Source organism: Gadus chalcogrammus, chromosome 10 (assembly GCF_026213295.1).
Source record: "Gadus chalcogrammus isolate NIFS_2021 chromosome 10, NIFS_Gcha_1.0, whole genome shotgun sequence".
NCBI classification, from domain to species: Eukaryota; Metazoa; Chordata; class Actinopteri; order Gadiformes; family Gadidae; genus Gadus; species Gadus chalcogrammus.
Window position 1 is genome coordinate 7,686,896 of NC_079421.1, and position 20,775 is coordinate 7,707,670.

Here is a 20,775-nt window from a genome sequence, read left to right on the forward strand (position 1 = left end):
GTTTGACAGACAGATGTCTGTCAGAGGTTTGACAGACATGTCTATGTCAGAGGTTGGAGCGGACAGACGGGGAACATTCAGTGCTGAGGGGAGATGTGCGGGCAAGAGATAGAAAGGCAAAACAATCGGAAAGAATTAAGAAATGGACACCTACCAAAACCAAATGAATGGCAGGAAGAGGGATTTAAACGGTGAGAGGAAACTGGGCAAAAGTAAAAAAAAGTGCTTGGGGGGTGGGGGGTTTATGTGCACGTGCTTGTAACATGTAGGGGGTTGGTTCTGGGGGGGGGGGGGGGGGGGGACAGCGAGGGAGATCACTGGGGCAGTGATGAAATGTGACGGACAGTAACAGTGTCAGTCTCCCCCTGGTGGTCACTCAGAGTCACGCTGCACCTCCGAGGCGTCGGCACGGCAGATGGGGCACGTCCTGTTGGCCTGGGGAGGGTGAGGGGACACACAGAGAGAGGGGTCCCAGTTAAGAGGACACCTTTGACCACCTCGCCACATTAAGCCCCTCCCCCCGATTGCATAAGATGTTTAAGGCATTTCAAACACATGAGAAAGTCATTGGAAACCTCCCTACAAGGATTAGCTCTTCAACTTTGAATTGTTTTTGATGAGCTAACATTGGTTATGATTACTCAAACCAAAAACAATCTATACATCGTGTGAAAGCTGAGGTTGCACTGATACCACTAGTGCAAACCGTATCACTGCCAACTAGAGGCACAATATATAAATATCATTTTGATTTATACAACTTTGATCGACCTATGTTGATCAAAGCTTGATAGCATAAAACCACCAGACAGATAATCCAGTGTCTGGGCACCGTTCTGTAACTAAACACAGTGTTTATGATCAATGGATAGCAGAGGGTGGATAGCAGAGGGTTTCAGAGCAAACAGGTTAATGCCTTCAATCAGAACTCATGTCATTGCCATCCTGTGGCCAAATGGTGCAACCTGTTTGGGTCTCAAAGTTTATAAGGCCAAATTTGAATTGGATTTATTTGGAAATTACTCCGAAACCTACCTCCACTAAAACCTTCAACTTAGTTCTACTTCACTTTATTTGCATCAAATATTGACCCAGGTACTCCTGAGATGCTGTGATATGATCAAAGCACCTATCGTACTATAGGGCCCTATAGTAATAATAATACATTTTATTTGAGGGCGCCTTTCAAAGCACTCAAGGACACACACACACCTCAGACTACGAGATGGTTAGTGTTACAACTTTCTGCTGTCGGCTCCCAGACACGTTCCCTCCAGGGCCGATGATCTCTCAGGGGCAACACACCCTTCACTTTGACCGGCAGTGGGTCTGCTTATAGGTCGGAATATGGTCGGAATGAAGCGGCCACCGATTCTTGCCAGGTGCTTTATTCTTTTACACACAACCGGACTCGATCATTACTTCACTAAACTTACATGCACGCTACCACTCGCTCGTCCACTGCACTCACACGCTGACCACACACACACACACACACACACACACACACACACACACACACACACACACACACACACACACACACACACACACACACACACACACACACACACACACACACACACACACACACAGCAGTACCATATGTAGTACCATAAAGTACCTAGTACTATAGAGTTATATAGTACCATGTAGTATAATAGGGCTCCCAAAAGATAATGCACTAATTGGTATTCAATCTAAAAAATTACTTATTTCAGGCGGAAATTATACCTTTGCCTCATGCTGTGTTCTAGCTCTATGCACTCTAATAAAGCAGTACCCACATTGAACACCAATCACACAGGTGTTATCTTTATTTTGAAACCAATATTACCTATTATAGCCCTTGCAGCTATGGAGAAATATTCTATTTACTTTGGATAAATTATTTTCTAAAAAAAACCTCTGAAATAGGTGATGAGGTTAAAGTGACACTTCTGTTAAATGTATGAAAAGATGTTGAATTATCCTGCTTGTTATAATCATCTTTAGAGGTAGAAAGCAGGCAGAATAATAAGAAAATAACACTGAAATATAAACACTAGTGTTGCAGTAGTGTGTGTGTGTGTGTGTGTGTGTGTTTGTGTGTGTCTCACCCGGAGCCACTTGTCGACACACTTGCCGTGGAACTCGTGGCTGCAGGGCAGGACCCGGAGCAGCTGGCGAGACTCAAAGTCACTCATACACACCACACACCTGCAGAGAGAGAGCAGTGATCACACAACATCTACACACCTGCAGAGAGAGAGCAGTGATCACACAACATCTACACACCTGCAGAGAGAGAGCAGTGATCACACAACATCTACACACCTGCAGAGAGAGAGTAGTGATCACACAACATCTACACACCACACACCTGCAGAGAGAGCAGTGATCGCACAACATCTACACACCACACACCTGCAGAGAGAGGAGTGATCGCACAACATCTACACACCACACACCTGCACAGAGAGGAGTGATCGCACAACATCTACACACCACACACCTGATCGCACAACATCTACACACCACACAGCTGCAGACAGAGTAATGATCGCACACCATCGCCTCACACCTCTGTAGCGCTGCGTGTGGGAGCGTGTGTCATACCGTGGGGGTGTTGGGTAGAGTGGGCGTGGTGTAGTGTGGGCGTGTCACAGTGTGGGGGCATGGTGTAGTGTGGGCGTGATGTAGCGTGGGCATGGTGTAATGTGGGCATGTCCCGGGGAACTCACAGCGTCTGCTCAGACTGCTGGTTGTTGGGGTTGAACCTGTAGGACGGCAGCTGCTCGATGTCCCCCTTGGTCAGGCCCCGCAGCTTGGCCTCGCCCAGCCGCTCAGCGAGGTTCAGCAGGGCCTGGGGACAGACGGGGGACAGTGAGGACACAGTGGGGGACAGTGAGGACAGACGGGGGGACAGTGATGACACAGTGGGGTACAGTGAGGACAGACAGGGGGACAGTGAGGACACAGTGTGGGACAGTGAGGACACAGGGGGGGGACAGTGAGGACACAGGGGGGGACAGTGAGGAAACAGGGGGGGACAGTGGGGACACAGGGGGGGACAGTGAGGAAACAGGGGGGGGACAGTGAGGACACAGGGGGGCGCAGTGAGGACACAGTGAGGACAGACCTCCCGTCTGGGGGGGGACAGTGAGGACACAGTGGGGGACAATGAGGACAGTGAAGTCACAGGGGGGACAGTGAGGACAGACGGGGGGACAGTGAGGACACAGGCGGGGACAGTGAGGACACAGGGGGGGACAGTGAGGACAGACAGGGGGGGACAGTGAGGACAGACAGGGGGACAGTGAGGACAGACAGGGGGACAGTGAGGACGGACGGGGGAACAGTGAGGACACAGGAGGGGGCAGTGAGGACAGACTGGGGGACAGTGAGGACAGACGGGGGGACAGTGAGGACAGACAGTGAGGACACAGTGAGGACAGGGGGGACAGTGAGGACACAGTGGGGGACAAATAATTCATTCGATAATTGCAATTCTTGCAGGCTACTTTCGGCGCAACTTCATGGCATGGAAGTGCTCCGCTGCTCGCGAAAGTTGAAGTCTTTCAACCCCGGCCCAAGGCTCGATATGTGAATCAGCCTCATCTTTATCCCAGCTAGGCGGTTTCTGATAGATGTTTTAAACCTGTTTTGGAGAGAAAAGGCTTGTTCCGCAGGAACACTGGACACGGGGATTGTACTGGCGATTTTGGCCAGCTTTGCCCAGTCGGGAAAGATTTGTGCGTTCACACCCAACGCGACGGGGCGACAAGATCCCATACAAAGTGAACGTAGAGACGCGTATCGGGCGAATTCTTCACGAGAGAAAACCGGCGACAAGTTTTGATTTGTCTCGCCACACTTTCGCCGTGCACAGGCGAGCGACTTCACGAGGATTTGTGCCGTGACAAATTCGCTCAAGTTGAAATATTTCAACTTTGACGCGAATTTCGCGTGATGACAGCCAATCAGCGTTCAACAGTGTGGCCACCGAGTAGTGACGTGTGTATTCATGTGCGGATGCACTGCGCGCGTTCATGAATGCACGTTCGTGTTCCCCTTGGTGAGCTCGGCCACGAACCTCTACTGGTTTTCATATGCTACTGATTAATTCATACATAAATGCAAACTTCTTTCTTTTTTTTCTCAGACATGTGGGCCGTTTACATTTTATTATACCGGCCATGCGTGCGTGCAATCGGCCAATGTCCGGCTATAGCCGGCTAACGTGAACCCTGCATGGAGGACAGTGAGGACGGACTAGGGGACATTGAGGACAGACGGGGACAGGGAGGACACACTAGGGGACACACAGTGAGGACGCACAGGCGGGACAGTGAGGACACACATTGAGGACACACTGCAGGCTTTAGTTTATTCCTGAGAGGTAAGCTCAGACCTCATAGTTTTCCACCTCCCCGTCGTCCACGTCCAGCTCCAGGCTGATGGCCGGGCCGGTGGTCTGGACGGGCAGCATGGACCTGGAGGAAGACGTTTAAAACTACTTCAGGGAGACTGGGTAGATGGAACATCTGATACAACTGTCTCTATATACTTCACTAATAAACTTGGTCATTATTTTGTAAGAACTCTGAACTCACCTGTTCAGAGTTCACCCCGACTCTGCATAGCTACCCAGCCCCTTCTGGCCACCATTGTATGTTGTACGTCCTGGTACTTAATGTACGCCCTTCTACATTGCACTTTTTCATAGTACTTAATTGTGTAACATCTGCAGTGGCTGCTAGCATTGCTGTACATGGGGAATGGGTTAGCCTAGCAATTGTTAGCACTTGCACTTGGTTCTATGAACATCTTTACTGTACTGACAGCGATATATTGTTTCACTTCTTATGACAAATGTACTTCTTGTAAGTCGCTTTGGATAAAAGTGTCGCTAAATGCCCTAAATGGAAATGTAAGAGTTTCAAATAAAATACATTAAATATATTGTTATAAGAAAGTGGGTGGACCACTCCTCCCACTCTGAAGCATATATGGTATTACCGGCCAACATCAAGATAAACATTATACATACAATAAAGAGCCTTAAAGAACAGGACCCCCCTGTTTGATGGGGGGTCTAGTCAGTGACAGATTTGGGTACCTACAGGAAGTAAGGCAGGAAGCTGGGGTGGTAAGGCGAGGGCGGCAGTGGCTGCTGGGAGCGGTACCGTCGGCCCTGGATCCGCCGGGGCATGAAGTTTGGATACGACTAGAGGAGGAGAGGAGAAGACGCTACACATTAAGGCTCAGAGAAAAGGAGCATCAGCAACATGGGCCGAAGACCCCTCAAAATGAGATCTGTACACGAGGACGGGTCGAGATTCTGAACATTTTAAAATCTATTACAGTTTTGTGGTATTTCTGGCATCGCCAACACGGGTCTGTTTACTCTGGATTTATTTAATGAAGTCGCCAGTCATCGATATCTTCATAGTGAAATGTTACATATTATGGCTTAAAAAAAAACTTGCACCAAAAACCAAAGTGGGCTGGTTCAGCACTCACCACGCCGAAGAACTCCTGCGGCAGCGGGTCGTGGGACAGGAAGTGGAGCTGGGCGGAATGCGTGGCGAGGGCGGGGTGGGGCGGCGAGGGGTAGTGGAGCCCCGCCCCCAGGGACAGGTGGTCGCCCAGCAACTCCACCTCGTTCTCGATCCGCTGCAACGGCTGCCGTCATTATGGCAACCATAATAGTATCAAAACTAATGAGGGCAACGTAGCTATTGGGTTGGTGAGTGTGGTTTGGCGTTTTAATTATGATCATCATATTCTAAGTGTTGTAATATATGCTCTTCCATCTTACTGTATAGGACCATATTGTTTATTATGGTTTATTGTGGTTTATGATAGAAAGAAATGGATCCATCTAAACTCACCGAGCGTGCCTGCTGGGTGGGGTAGGGTCCGAACTGGGCGGGCTGGGCGAGGTGGGGGGGGTGGTGGGAGAGGTGGTGGTGGTGGTGGTGGTGGGTCGGGGGGTGCTGGAGGTGGGGAGAGGGGAGGAGGAAGGCCGGGTCGCTGGAGAGCAGCGAGGGGAAGGGGTAGGGCACGGGGAGGTGCTGCACCGAGCAGGTCTGGAGGACCTGGGGGTGAGACAGGGAAAAGAGAGACAGACGGGAGGGGGGGAGACAGACAGGAGAGGGGGAAACAGAGAGAGAGACAGAGTGACAGACAGGAGACAGTGAGACAGACTTGAGACAGAGAGACAGACGGGAGTCAGAGAGACAGACGGGAGACAGAGAGACAGACGGGAGACAGAAAGACAGACGGGAGACAGAAAGACAGACGAGAGACAGGGATGGGAGACAGAGAGAGAGAGACGGGAGACAGAGAGAGACGGGAGACCGAGAGATACGGGAGACAGAGAGAGACGGGAGACAGAGAGAGAAGAGAGACAGAGACAGATGGGAGACAGAGAGAGAGACAGACGGGCAACAGGGAGACAGACAGGAGACAGACGGGAGACAGAGAGAGAGACGGGCAACAGGGAGACAGACAGGAGACAGAGAGAGAGACGGGAGACAGAGAGTCAGACGGGAGACAGAGAGAGAGTGAACAATGAGCAGAACCAGTGATGGAGGCAGCCCTGTTTGTACACAGATTAATGAAGCAACTTGGACGGCCCTCAGAAATATCACAACACATTGGGGCCCCGCCAACTGAGACTATGGGCCATCAGACCAAACATGAGACACACAGGACTCACCGGAGGAGGGGGGATGTTGCAGACCGGGTAGTGCTGTCCGCTGAAGACCACCGAACACGCTGGCAGCTGCTGGGGGGCGGAGCGGGGGGGCAGGCCCGGCGGCGCCCCCGGTGGAGACATGGGGTATGACACCGGAGGAGAACCCTGCACATGGGGGGGGGGGGGGGGCCGGGGGGTTATCATCATCACACCACGGAGACCGGGCTGACCTCTGATATGATAAACTGGGTGGAAGAGGAGAGCAGCACGATGCTCAGCACTCAGTCAGTATGCTCAGGGACCTGGTGGCCTTCCGTTAGGGGCCTGGAGGCCGTCTGCTCAGGCTGGGGCCTGAGGCCCCTGAGCAGACGGCCTCCAGGCCCCTAACGGAAGGCCACCAGGCCCACATCCATTCCAATTAAAGATGTATTTCTGTGAAATGACAACGAGACACACCCCCACCACCCTACTCTGCCACTCATTGGCTAGTAACCCACCCTGCTCTCCCTCTCATTGGCTAGTGACTCACCCTCTCATTGGACAGTGAACCGCCCTACTATCCCTCTCATTGGCTAGTGACCCAACCTACTCTGCCTCTCATTGGCTAGTGACCCACCCTACTCTGCCTCTCATTGGCTAGTGACCCGCCCTACTCTCCCTCTCAATGGCTAGTGACCCACCCTACTCTGCCTCTCATTGGCCAGTACTTGTTGATGACTTGGCTGGGACGTACAGCCCCGCCCCCCTCCCCCGAACCCCCAATTTCTCTATTAGCAGATTCCCTAGTTGTGGTGAAAAACAGAATTTCGCCGAAAGGTGACGAGTTTGCACCTCTGGTATATTTAGTAGGGGTGGGAATCTCATGGCACTCCACGATTTGATTCGATTCAGATTATGAGGTCGGCGATTCGATTCTAAAACGATTATCGATGCATCTCGATGCAAATTTTTTATTGTATGTACATTTCCATGCGTGATTTTCAAATATACAAACATACACATCTGAGTTTGCTACTCAGAGTTTGATAATCACTTCCTACTTTTGTGATGATCATTAAAGATGATCAACAGATGATTTAACTTATCTAATATTTTATTAGAGAAAAAGCTTTTGTCACAAATATGACTTTCTATGAACAATGCAATATTCAATGCAGCTTGCATTACAACACAATATGGAAATATGTAAAAAATTGGTTTCAGTTGTATTTTATTTCTAATCTCTCTTTTCTACGTCATTAAAGAAAAAGCTGTTCTTGAATTAGAAGGAGTTCTTGTGTCTGGCTGTGAGTTTGCGTGCATGCTATGCGTAGGCTGAATCGCAATCGGGTCAAGACAAATCAGATTGGCCAATACACACTGAAGATAAATTAAATAATTTTAAAATTACTAAAATGATCCCTCTCTGGGGAACAGAATGTTGCAGCAGGCGAACAAATAAATAATAAAAATAATTCCGATTATTAATTGATCTGCATCGAGACGGAATCGTTCTAGAGTAGGGGTGTGAACGGTTACAAATAATTGTAAACGGTTACACAATCACTTTTTTTTCGTGTACACAGTTAACCGTTTTTTTTATTAATTAATGATTTATTTATTTTTTTAATAAATAATTCGGGGTCACCCGAACAGCACCCTGCTGGGGGTAACCCGAACAGCACCCTGCTGGGGCTAACCCGAACAGCACCCTGCTGGGGGTAACCCGAACAGCACCCTGCTGGGGGTAACCCGAACAGCACCCTGCTGGGGGTAACCCGAACAGCACCCTGCTGGGGGTAACCCGAACAGCACTCTGCCGGGGGTAACCCGAACAGCACTCTGCCGGGGGCAACCCGAACAGCACTCTGCCGGGGGTAACCCGAACAGCACTCTGCGGTGGGTAACCCGAACAGCACTCTGCGGTGGGTAACCCGAACAGCACTCTGCGGTGGGTAACCCGAACAACACTTTGCGGTGTGTGTATGTGTGGGCGTTAGGGTTGCCGCGGTATACAGTATTACCGGTGTTGAGGCCAACACCGATTACTCGGTGTTGCACACCGGCAACACCGTTTTTTTTCATAATAAAAACCAAATTCAGTAAAAATGAATATAATTATAATTAAGAAAATTAAAATGTGTAGAATAGGCCACAGTTCTGCTCTGTGCGGGAGAATTGTCACGCCGAGAATTGACGTGCTTCCATACAAGACCGGTAACCATAGCAACGCCGGTAAACAAACCCGCGAAGCCCAATCCCTACGTGAGCTCCCCGCTAGGGTTGGGCAATCGTCTACAAGCTTCCATCGTCCGATAGCGCCCCCCTAGCGATCGCCGATAGTCGATACTATCGGGGGGGGCATCCTTATAATAATTCTATAATAATAATTATTTATAATATTTTATCACTTTGAAAAAAAACGTTTTCATTTTTCGATTTTTTTCTTAAAAACGAATACGATGGTCTTCCCCTTGGACCAGCGTGAGCCTCCGCTGATTTAAGTTTCGATGCGTCGGCGCCGGCGGCGCTGTCATGATGACACACGCTGATGACACACAGCTCGTAGGTGTGTTCGAAATCGTTCCCTATCACGGATATAGTGCACTATATAGGGTGCTCGCTATTTTGTATTGTTGTTCGAATTCTCACTGGTTAATTTCATGCCCTATATTAGGGGTGTAAATCTCTGGTTTCATCACGATACGATATTATTGGATTCATTGGACATTGGACATTGGACAACGATACGATATTTGCCGATATCAAAAGTCTGCCGCGATACGATACGATACGATTTGATTCAGGGGCATGCGATCGATATGAGACGATATCATATGCCCATTTAACACAACCTCTTACAATCACATCAACTCACATCAACTTAATTATAATTTCATCATTTTATTTCTTTGCTCTTCCGGATATTTAAAACAAAAACAATCAATTTTTAATACAAATAATAAAGTGCCACATAATTGCATTTAAGTGCCAAAGGTTTTTTATGGCTTAAATTAAAGGGCCTGTAATGATCTTTCATTTTGAACGTAGACCATTCCCAACCGATCTGTGTGGATAGTTTTCTTCTAAAAACAAAACATCCCTCGGAATCATCTTGGCTGTAAAGATAAGCCATCCGTGTTGCCAGATTGGGCACATTTTTCAGCCCGATTTGGCTACTATTAATCACGTTAGGCTGGAAAAACGGGACGTATGCCCAATCTGGCAACACAAAACGAAACTAGACATCCTCGCGCTCACACATGTGCTCGCTGTTGCTTAACCGGTGAATGGATACGAGCGGCTTGGCGCTTTGCGCAGAAATAGTTTCACAAACACCCGCGAAAGGAGATATATAATAATAAAAGCGTGTAATACAGCGATATGCATCGATGTTTGGGCTTTGCATCGATGCAGCTGGATCGTTCGCCAATCAATCGATGTATCGATCTACATCGATGTATCGTTACACCCCTACCCTATATGCACTTAAAATACCCAAAATGTGAGTGTACATATGATGTTCCCTACGTGTTTACTCCCATATACCACAATGCAATGCAGTCGTGTTTTTCCGGAGGAGAAGAAGAAGCTCAATAACCGCAAGCGGCGAAAACGACTACATTTAACGATGGAGTCTCCGGCTTTCGTTTAGAAATATCAACAATTTATTTGGGATTTAACAAGAAAATGAAACATTCAAAATTAATAAGAAAAACCTTGTTCAAGGAAATGTAACATTCAACATCAATACAACCTCCAGCTTTCCTCTAGAGTGCCCGGTTTGTTTACACAATCTGGGCGCATCTGTCTGCGTCACACAAATACCCGGCGCATTTACTGACGCAAATGACGTTTAGAAATGTTCAGCGTAGTGTCCGAATTCTCGTTTGTTCGTTCCCTATGTAGTGCACTATATCATGAACACTATAGGGAATAGTGAGTGAGTGAATAGGGAACGATTTCGAACACAGCTCATGTACCACAGCTGTGACCCGGAAATGGTGCAGCGGGGTGTGATGTCATTTCGCCGTGCGAGCAGACCGGTAGGTTTCGAGCCCCTCCCCTCTCCTCTCGCAGCAGTGAGTGAATACGGCAGGTCAGCGCTACATAGTATGTTTTCCACCGGTGCCAGTTCATTTCAATTACAATTTGCGGTGATTTTTAAGTTGAAAAAATAGCTACCACAGCGCTTTTAAAAAAAAAATAATAAAAAAAAATAAAAAATTATTAAAATATAATTATCGCCTTTTTATCGGCTACTTGAGACGATCGACGATGGAATCCATCTATCGTCGATAGTCGATAGAATTGACTATCGGCCCATCCCTACTCCCCGCGCTACGGCCATCCGGAGGCGCACAGAGCTTTTGGCCGTGATATTATGATATATAAAATTATATTATACTATTATATATCGAACGTTATAAGACGCCGAGAATTGGCGCGCTGCCAGCCGCTGTCACCGAGTTTGAGAGAAGAGTTGACGGAGAAGATGGCGGTTGACCTATAGTTTCAAATTTAATACCGTTTATACCGGCAATACCGGTGTTGACACGAGCGTATTACTCGGTGTGAAAATGTCCACACCGCGGCAACCCTAGTGGGCGTTATTCGATAGTCCGGTAATGTGTATAGGCCTACGTATGGTAGGAATATTCATACTGGTTTAAATAATAAATGTCATATTATTTCCCATCTTTGCTGAGCAAGAGTTTTGTACGAAAGTTCAAGGGATATTTAGAACAGAAAAAAAAAGTGTGATTAATCGCGAGTTAATTATGACATTAATGCGATTCAATATTTTAATCGCTTGACAGCACTAATAAATATGTCAACTTTATGTTGAAATTATGGACCGTCGCGATTCCCATTGAAACAATGGCGCGTTTTTTTTACGGTTTTCGTTTACTTATTTTCCTAAGCGGTTATGATTTACTAACCGGTTACACATTGCTACGGACATACCACCCTGAATACGCCCGATCTCGTCTGATCTCGGAAGCTAAGCAGGGTCGGGCCTGGTTAGTACTTGGATGGGAGACCGCCTGGGAATACCAGGTGCTGTAAGTGGTGTCAGGTGGTGGCCAATAGGTGGCACTCTTCCCTCTGGCCCCTTCACTCATCAATCCCGATGACCCAGTGCAGTGATGGGGACACTGTGCTGTGGAAGGTGCCGTCCTTCGGAGGAGACGTAAAACCGAGGTCCTGACTCACTGTGGTCATAAAAGATCCCAGGACACTTATCGCAAAGAGTAGGGGTTTCCCCGGTGTCCTGGCTCATTCAATCTGGCCCCCTAATAATCCTCCGGTACAATTGGCTGACTCATCAATTCCCTCACTCTCCACCTCAAGCTGGTGTGTGGTGAGCGTTCTGGCGCAGATTGGCTGCCGTGCATCACCCAAGTGGGTGCTAAACACTGGTGGTGGTGAGTTAGGTCCCCCCCTTCTGTAAGCGTCTTTGGGTCATTGAAAAGCGCTATATAAAATATAATGAATTATTACATGTACCCGTGCACACCCCTATTCTAGAGAGAATCGCGAAGTATCGATTATTTTTCCCACCCCTAATATTTAGTACCTTATTCTATAGTAAACTGCCCCCTGCCCTGGGGTAACCTGAACTGCCCCCTGCTGGGGGTAACCCGAACTGCGCCCTGCTGGGGGTAACCCGAACTGCGCCCTGCTGGGGGTAACCCGAACTGCGCCCTGCTGGGGGTAACCCGAACTGCGCCCTGCTGGGGGTAACCCGAACAGCACTCTGCTGGGGGTAACCCGAACAGCACTCTGCTGGGGGTAACCCGAACAGCACTCTGCGGTGGGTAATCTGAACAGCACTCTGCGGTGGGTTACCTGCTCGTGGAGGTCCAGCACCATGCTGCTCTGCTGGCCGTGGTGGGGGTGGTGCAGCAGGCGGGGGGACAGGGTGGGGGAGTGGTGGAGGGGCCGCGGGGACAGGTTGGGGGGGTGGTAGCCAGGCCGCTCCTCCCGGGGGGTCTGGCTGTAGGGCGGGGCGTAGCTGGGCGGGGGGGCCGGGAGCCGGTAGTTCTCGTCCTGGTGGCCGACCGACGGGCCGTGGTGGGGGTGGGGGTGGAGGCTGTGCTGGTGGTGCGGCAGGAGGTGGTGGTTGCTGTTGTTGTTGTTGCCGCCGCCGCCGCCGTTGTTGTTGTTGTAGTGGTGATGGGGGGGGTGGGGGTGGGGGTTGTGCGGGTGGTGGTGGTGGTGGTGGTGGTGATGGTGGTGGTGGCGGGCGAGGCGGTCCCTGCGACCACGCTGCCGTCTCATTGGAGGACTGAAACCAAGATTTACATTAGAGCTTTATTAGATATATGATATCAACTTTGTTAAAAATCTTCTATGTTCATGCTGTATAAAACTATTTCATTTACAACTAGACATCAGATGAAATAAACCATTGCTGAGCAGTGGCCACCAGACAACATGCCTTCATCGCTCCCTTTGATTCACCAAAGCTCATTAACTCTACAGAGGTTTGAAACAACTATTTCCGTATGATTTATAAAATGTACATCGTTATGGTTAACTGCTTGAATGCTCAATGAGAATTAAAGTGATCAATATGGCATTCAATTAGATACGATCGCTGATTTAAACAGGGTAACATTCACAACTTCAACTCTCTGAAACATTGTGTCATCATGTTTACCTGCGGCGATTGCGAACAGGTGTGTGGCACCTCTCAGGCATGTAGTGAGGGTGTGGCCGGCGGCTGGGCGGGAGCTCCCAAGGACGAATGGGAGAGGAGGGATTGGAGGGGGGGGTGGTGCTTAGGTCCAACATGGACTGCTGGGACAGACGCGGGCGTTTGGGGCTCGGGCTGTCCTCCATCTGAACACAGAACCCGCAACGCACAATGGTCAGAAAATACATTGCAATCTTTTAATGATATTGGTGAGTCATCACAAAGGAGAATCCCATGCGTTCATTTTGCTGGTGGCAGCTCTATATCAGTTCTAGTGGCTGTGACTGGAGGGCTCCCACCTTGTCGCGGTCCTCACTGCACATGTTCTCTGGGTGGAAGTGGAGCACTCCCCCTGCAGGCCACAGAGAGAACAGACGGAGGCGTCAGACATGAGCCATCACAGGACAAACACTCACTCTCCCATCGAAACATCCATAGACCAGAAGACGTAACGACCAAAAGAGAACAACCGGATCTCAAAATTGTTTTTCGAATGAAAACTTGGGAACAAAACCATGATGTGGTTTACTTGCCACTGCCTTCTAAATTGTGTATTTCTCGGCCCGTCGACCCCTGGTAGGATATATATATGAAATATCAAAGTCACTCATCTACACAAAGGTTCACCAGCCTGGTTGGCCAGCAAATGCATCCAGGATGTTAATTACTCAACATTGATGCATGCAAACCATGTCTAATCATCGAAATGTCTTCACACAATGGTGAAGGAAAAACATCAGATCCCGAAGCAAGTAATAAATCCCAACAAGAGTCGCGTGTTAAACACTGCTCGGTGTGGAGTGAAACAGGTCGATAATAATAGAATGTGCCATTCTAAAAACAGGCCCTTTCTGATGTAGTGTGAACGGCACAGCGCTCCACTAGTGTAAATGTCTGACTGAAATACCGAGCAGTACCAGTGTGTGCAGAAAGGAGAGCTGTAGCGATTGAAGACCATTTGAAGATAGGCTAGCATCTGCAACGATGGCCGAAAGTCCACAGCCCGATTTGACAGCTTTGTTCATTACACCTCAGTCCACTGAGCTGTTATATTATAATATACTATTTTTCCAACAATTCAGAAAAGGTGGAAAAAAAAAGAAAGAAAAAAATATATATCACACATGCACATACACATACTACTTTTTAAACAAATGCACCCCCTTCCTGGGACACAGAAAGATAGCTGTTTGTGCTAGTTCAAACGGTTCATTTCAACAGGAATTATTTCCATATGGAATGTCACGGGTTAGGCAGGCGGCCTTGAACTCAATTCTTGTAGATTATTTGACGATGCTTAAATACATGGACCATGTCTGGCTCTTCTAGCTAGTGAGACCCTCGAGGGATTACATCTATGCCCAGGAATGGGGTCGACTGGGTCCGTTACATCTATAGAATCGAGCATAGGCACTTGTCTACTAGACACTAGTCATTATGTTCAGGGACCATAGGACCAGACACTAGTCATTATGTTTAGGGACCATAGGACTGGACACTAGTCATTATGTTTAGGGACCATAGGACTCACACTAGTCATTGTGTTTAGGGACCATAGGACTGGACACTAGTCATTATGTTTAGGGACCATAGGACTGACACTAGTCACGGGAGATGGATCACCCCCTACACTAGTCTTTTAGGGAGCGGACACTAGTGATTATGTTAGGGACCATAGGACCGGACACTAGTCATTATGTTTAGGGAGCGGACACTAGTCATTATGTTTAGGGACCGGACACTCGTCATTATGTTTAGGGAACATAGCACCGGACACTAGTCATTATGTTTAGGGAGCGGACATTACTGATTATGTTATGGAACAGAGGACCGGACACTTGTCATTATGTTTAGGGACCATAGGACCAGACACTAGTCATTATGTTTAGGGACCGGACACTAGACTTTATGTTTAGGGAGCGGACACTAGTCATAGTCAATATGTTTAGGGACCGGACACTAGTCATTATGTTTAGGGACCGGACACTCGTCATTATGTTTAGGGACCATAGGACCAGACACTAGTCATTATGTTTAGGGACCGGACACTAGACTTTATGTTTAGGGAGCGGACACTAGTCATAGTCAATATGTTTAGGGACCGGACACTAGTCATTATGTTGAGGGAGCGGACACTACACTTTATGTTTAGGGTACATCGGACCGGACATTAGTCATTATGTTTAGGGACCGGACACAAGTAATTATGTTAAGGGACCATAGGACCGAACACAAGTCCTTATGTTTAGGGACCATAGGACCAGACACTAGTCATTATGTTTAGCGACCATAGGACCAGACACTAGTCATTATGTTAAGGGAGCGGACACTAGTCATTATGTTTAGGGAGCGGAAACTAGTCATTATGTTTAGGGAGCGGAAACGAGTCATTATGTTTAGGGAGCGGACGCTAATGATTATGTTATGGAACAGAGAAACGGACACTAGTCATTACGTTTAGCGACCATAGGACCGGACATTAGTCATTATGTTTAGGGACCGGACACTAGTAATTATGTTAAGGGACCATAGGACCGAACACAAGTCATTATGTTTAGGGACCATAGGACCAGACACTAGTAATTATGTTAAGGGACCATAGGACCGAACACAAGTCATTATGTTTAGGGACCATAGGACCAGACACTAGTCATTATGTTAAGGGACCATAGGAACGATCACAAGTCATTATGTTTAGGGACCATAGGACCAGACACTAGTCATTATGTTCAGGGACCATAGGACCGGACACTAGTCATTATGTTTAGGGACCATAGGACCGGACAGCGGACACTAGGGCTGGGCGATATACCGGTTTTAAAATTATACCGGTATATTTTTGAAAGCGATATGTAGTTGAGACAATATTGCCATACCGGTATATTATATATTATTTTGATGTTGCCTTGCGAGCGCTATTTTATAGGCTCTCTGAGCCTACAAACCATGTTCAGCTGCTCAATCCCGCCCCTTATATGTACGTAGCGTTCTCCCACCCACGGACGTTTCGCAACAACGTTTCTCGTGAGCACGAGAAAGTATCTGGTGCGCACGAGAAAGTAACTGGTGCACATATCTCTCTCTCTGTGTGTGTGTGTGTGTGTGTGTGTGTGTGTGTGTGTGTGTGTGTGTGTGTGTGTGTGTGTGTGTGTGTGTGTGTGTGTGTGTGTGTGTGTGTGTGTGTGTGTGTGTGTGTGTGTGTGTGTGTGTGTGTGTGTGTGGTCAGCGGACGAGCGAGCGGTAGCGTGCATGCAAGTTTAGTGAAGTAATGATCGAGTCCAGTTGTGTGTAAAAGAATAAAGCACCCGGCAAGTATCGGTGGCCGCTTCATTCCGACCATATTCCGACCTATAAGCAGACCCACTGCCGGTCAAAGTGAAGGGTGTGTTGCCCCTGAGAGATCATCGGCCCTGGAGGGAACGTGTCTGGGAGCCGACAGCAGAAAGTTGTAACACTAACCATCTCGTAGTCAGAGGCGGAGCGCAAGAAAGTAGTACGTGCTCCAATAGTGCAAGATAAAAATAAAGCACATTAATTTGAACGATTTTAGCTTGTGTGTGATTAATCGCGGGCACGGGCACACACAAGCTAAAATCATTCATATTATAGAAGAGGCTCTCAAGGAAAACAGGATTTTATGTCTCCGATGACGTCTTTGGTATCACTCCGCAAATAGTCCGGTAACTTGTCAACTCCAGCGTCTTCGGTTGCTATGCGACGTCAACGTCTTTGGCGGACTATTTCTCTGCTGATCAACACTACGAATGCTGGTTACAAATAAATTGTAAAAAGACACACCATGAAGTTATTTTTTCGTTTAGGCAAGTAGCCGTGTAATAAGCGGGATAATGTATAGAACAGGGTTGGGCAACTGGCGGCCCGCGGGCCGCATCCTCACTCAGTGCGGCCCGCATCCTCACTCAGTCAGGCCCGCACATAATAAAAAAAATAAATAAAAAAAGAATAATAATAATTGATCGAGTTACAGAAAACTCGGTCAAGAAAGATGAGAAAAATTCATAGAATTCGAAGGCAAACCCATGCGTCTAGTTTGCTTAGAAGCGATATCAGTCATTAAAGATATCCACTTAATTCACCACTACAACTACTACAACTGCTTGTTGGGTTTGAGTTCATTGAGTTGTTGCACTTAATGTTGGGCCACTGTTTTTCAGTTTTTTGACTTCATTGAATGATGATGTATGTGAGCCCTTTGCACTGATACAAATACTGACCATTCATGTGGCTGTTTGAGCATGGAAAACATGAAATGAATGTATGTTGGTTCAATTAACATACCGTACATAGGTTATGATTCTGGATTTTTTGGCCACTTTTTAGGTAGTGGCCATCCCCAAAATGCACCAGAATACAGGAAATCATATCTACCAAATTCAAAATTGTGTAGCTTCTCTCAGCTCACGTTTAGTTGAAGTGTGCAGTCATGTGGCCCTCCGATGGTTATGATGAAAAATGCGGCCCTCTTTATCATGAAAGTTGCCCATCCCTGGTATAGAACGTCATCGGTCATTATTGAAAATAAGCCCCTTCAGGTCGGTGTCCTGTTCGCCCTGTCGGGGCTTATTTTCCCGATAATGACCGGCGTTCTTTACATTATCCCTTACATATCTGTTGTTAAAGCACAGCTGTGCTTCGTTGAGCAAAAAAAAAAGAAAACACTAAATAAATGGTTGATAGTGGCACGGAGTTAAAAGTACACACTGTACCTGTTTTGTTCAAAATATCGTTATAATATCGTATATCGCCATTCGAACAGAAAATATCTAGATATGAGTTTTGGTCCATATCGCCCAGCCATTATGTTTAGGGACCATAGGACCAGACACTAGACACTATGTTAGGGGACAAGACACTAGTCATTATGTTATGGAACAGAGGACCGGACACCTGACATTATGTTTAGGGACCGGCACTAGTCATTATGTTTAGGGAACATAGGAACGGACACTAGTCATTATGTTTAGGGACTGGACACTAGTCATTATGATTAGGGACCATAGGACCAGACACTAGACATTATGTTAGGGGACAAGACACTAGTCATTATGTTATGGAACAGAGGACTAGACACTAGTCATTATGTTTAGGGAACATAGGAACGGACACTAGCCATTATGTTTAGGGACTGGACATTAGTCATTATGTTTAGGGACCATAGGACCGGACACTAGTCATTATGTTTAGGGACCGGACAGTTGTCATCATGTTACGGAACAGAGGACTGGACACTAGTCATTATGTTTAGGGAACATAGGAACGGAAACTAGTCATTATGTTTAGGGACCGCACACTAGTCATTATTTTTAGGGACCGGACACTAGTCATTATGTATAAGGACCGGACACTAGTCATTATGTTTAGGGACCGGACACTAGTCATTATGTTTAGGGAACATAGGACCGGACACTAGTCATTATTTTTAGGGATCGGACACTAATGATTATGTTTAGGGACCGACAATAGTCATTATGTTTAGGGACCGGACACTAGTCATTATGTTTAGGGACCGGACACTAGTCATTATGTTTAGGGACGGGACACTAGTCATTATGTTTAGGGACCGGACACTAGTCATTATGTTTAGGGAACATAGGACCGGACACTAGTCATTATGTTTAGGGAACATAGGAACGGAAACTAGTCATTATGTTTAGGGAGCGGACACTAGTCCTTATTTTTAGGGACCGCACACTAGTCATTATTTTTAGGGACCGGACACTAGTCATTATGTATAGGGACCGTACACTAGTCATTATGTTTAGGGACCGGACACTAGTCATTATGTTTAGGGAACATAGGACCGGACACTAGTCATTATTTTTAGGGATCGGACACTAATGATTATGTTTAGGGACCGACAATAGTCATGTTTAGGGACCGGACACTGGTCATTATGTTTAGGGACCGGACACTAGTCATTATGTTTGGGGACCGGACACTAGTCATTATGTTTAGGGACCGGACACTAGTCATTATGTTTAGGGAACATAGGACCGGACACTAGTCATTATTTTTAGGGATCGGACACTAATGATTATGTTTAGGGACCGACAATAGTCATTATGTTTAGGGACCGGACACAAGTCATTATGTTACGGAACAGAGGACCGGATACTAGTCATTATGTTTAGGGAACATAGGAACGAACAATAGTCATTATGTTTAGGGACCAGACACTAGTCATTATGTTTAGGGACCATAGGACCAGACACTAGTCATTATGTTTAGGGACCGGACACTAGTCATTATGTTTAGGGACCATAGGACCTGACACTAGTCATTATGTTTAGCCTTGCTCACCAGCGCCTTGGTGTCTGTGAGCTCCGTTGGAAGAGTGCCTCTGTGGCCCCGGCCCCAGGTAGCTCCCCGGGGTTTGCTGCTGGCTCTCCGGGTAGACGCGTCCCCCGTGGTGCGTCGCCCAGCCGGGGTTGTTGCTCTGCTGCGAGTAGTTCCCCCCTCCGCCGGCGTTGATCATCACGGCTCCGTTACCGACCGTGTTCGTGTTGTTGCCATTTGTTGCGCCGCTGCTGTTCATGCCGAAATGATAAAAGCCAGAACGTGAAAGCGACCGAGTCCTCGGGGGGTCCATGGCGGAGACGGGCGGGGGCGGCCGGGACGAGGGCGGTGGACGGACCGATGTTATTCCTAATGACAGTTCGGTGTCCCGTCACCCACCTCCTTTCCTATATTAGAAAGGTGTGCATTAATTCGGTGGCATTTAAATGCCCAATTTGATGCAGAAAAAAAACAAAATCTAGGTTCAGAAACTAAACTAACACCGAGACCCCCTCGTTCGCCTGGGACTAAAGGTGACCAGAGAGCTTTAGTTTCTTTGTCTCATTTAAGAAATTATGAATTATAATCAATCCGTGATCCCATCCAGTAGAGCAGTTGGAGCTTTACTACTCTGCTGCCCCGCATTAAAAAAAGAGTATCTAGTGAGTAAACATTAACAACTAGCCCGAAAACTGGACGGAAATGTTAACAAGTAATCCAACGAAGTTTAGAAAGGAGAACACAATATCCCTCAACACGATATTCCCCAACACAAGAACACAATATCCCTGAACACAACACATTTCCCTTAACAGTCCTAAGAGGGCTAACTCCCAATGTTACTGATCAGCTCAGAGGCTCCTGGGGATTGAGTATAGCACCTGGTTTAACGGAGAGACCCTGGAGACACCACAGGTCTGTAGGGGGTCTGAGACGGACTCAGATGAACCGTACCTTCAGATGGTCGAGGCTCCTCAGACCCGAGTCCCTTCCGAGCGTCTTAGCTCACCAGGCTAACAACAGGAAGCTGGAGCTAGCCGGACGGAGCACTCCGACAGCCGACGGTAGAGAGCCGAACCGCTCCGACAGCCGACGGTGGAGCCGAACCGAG

General features: G+C 47.5%; 1 protein-coding gene and 1 non-coding gene across 2 annotated transcripts; one reads left to right on the top strand and one right to left on the bottom strand.

Annotated features, from left to right (window-relative positions):
* Positions 1-304: 304 nt before the first annotated feature.
* LOC130390586 (E3 ubiquitin-protein ligase RNF38-like) lies at positions 305-20,708 on the bottom strand. Its single transcript, XM_056600629.1, has 13 exons — positions 20,619-20,708; positions 19,689-20,071; positions 13,667-13,719; positions 13,332-13,513; positions 12,518-12,956; positions 6,707-6,850; positions 5,877-6,083; positions 5,506-5,667; positions 5,106-5,209; positions 4,394-4,475; positions 2,724-2,845; positions 2,100-2,199; positions 305-435 (listed from the first exon to the last, which is right to left on the bottom strand). The coding sequence occupies exons 2-13, from the start codon at positions 19,975-19,977 to the stop codon at positions 373-375; spliced, it is 1,947 nt and encodes a 648-aa protein (XP_056456604.1). The 5' UTR covers positions 19,978-20,071; positions 20,619-20,708; the 3' UTR covers positions 305-372.
* On the top strand, positions 11,619-11,737 carry LOC130391065 (5S ribosomal RNA). The gene has a single exon (XR_008896858.1). It is a non-coding gene; the product is annotated as a 5S ribosomal RNA (ribosomal RNA).
* Positions 20,709-20,775: the final 67 nt, after the last annotated feature.

What these genes read in the sequence shown, in the direction of transcription:
- LOC130390586 (XM_056600629.1), bottom strand. Translation starts at nt 19,977, where the DNA reads ATGGACCCCCCGAGGACTCGGTCGCTTTCACGTTCTGGCTTTTATCAT. An exon ending in CCACCCAGCAGGCACGCTCG is followed by an intron (nt 5,668 to 5,876) that starts GTGAGTTTAGAT and finishes TAATGACGGCAG; the next exon opens with CCGTTGCAGCGGATCGAGAA. An exon ending in CAGCAGTCTGAGCAGACGCT is followed by an intron (nt 2,200 to 2,723) that starts GTGAGTTCCCCG and finishes CTCTCTCTGCAG; the next exon opens with GTGTGTGGTGTGTATGAGTG.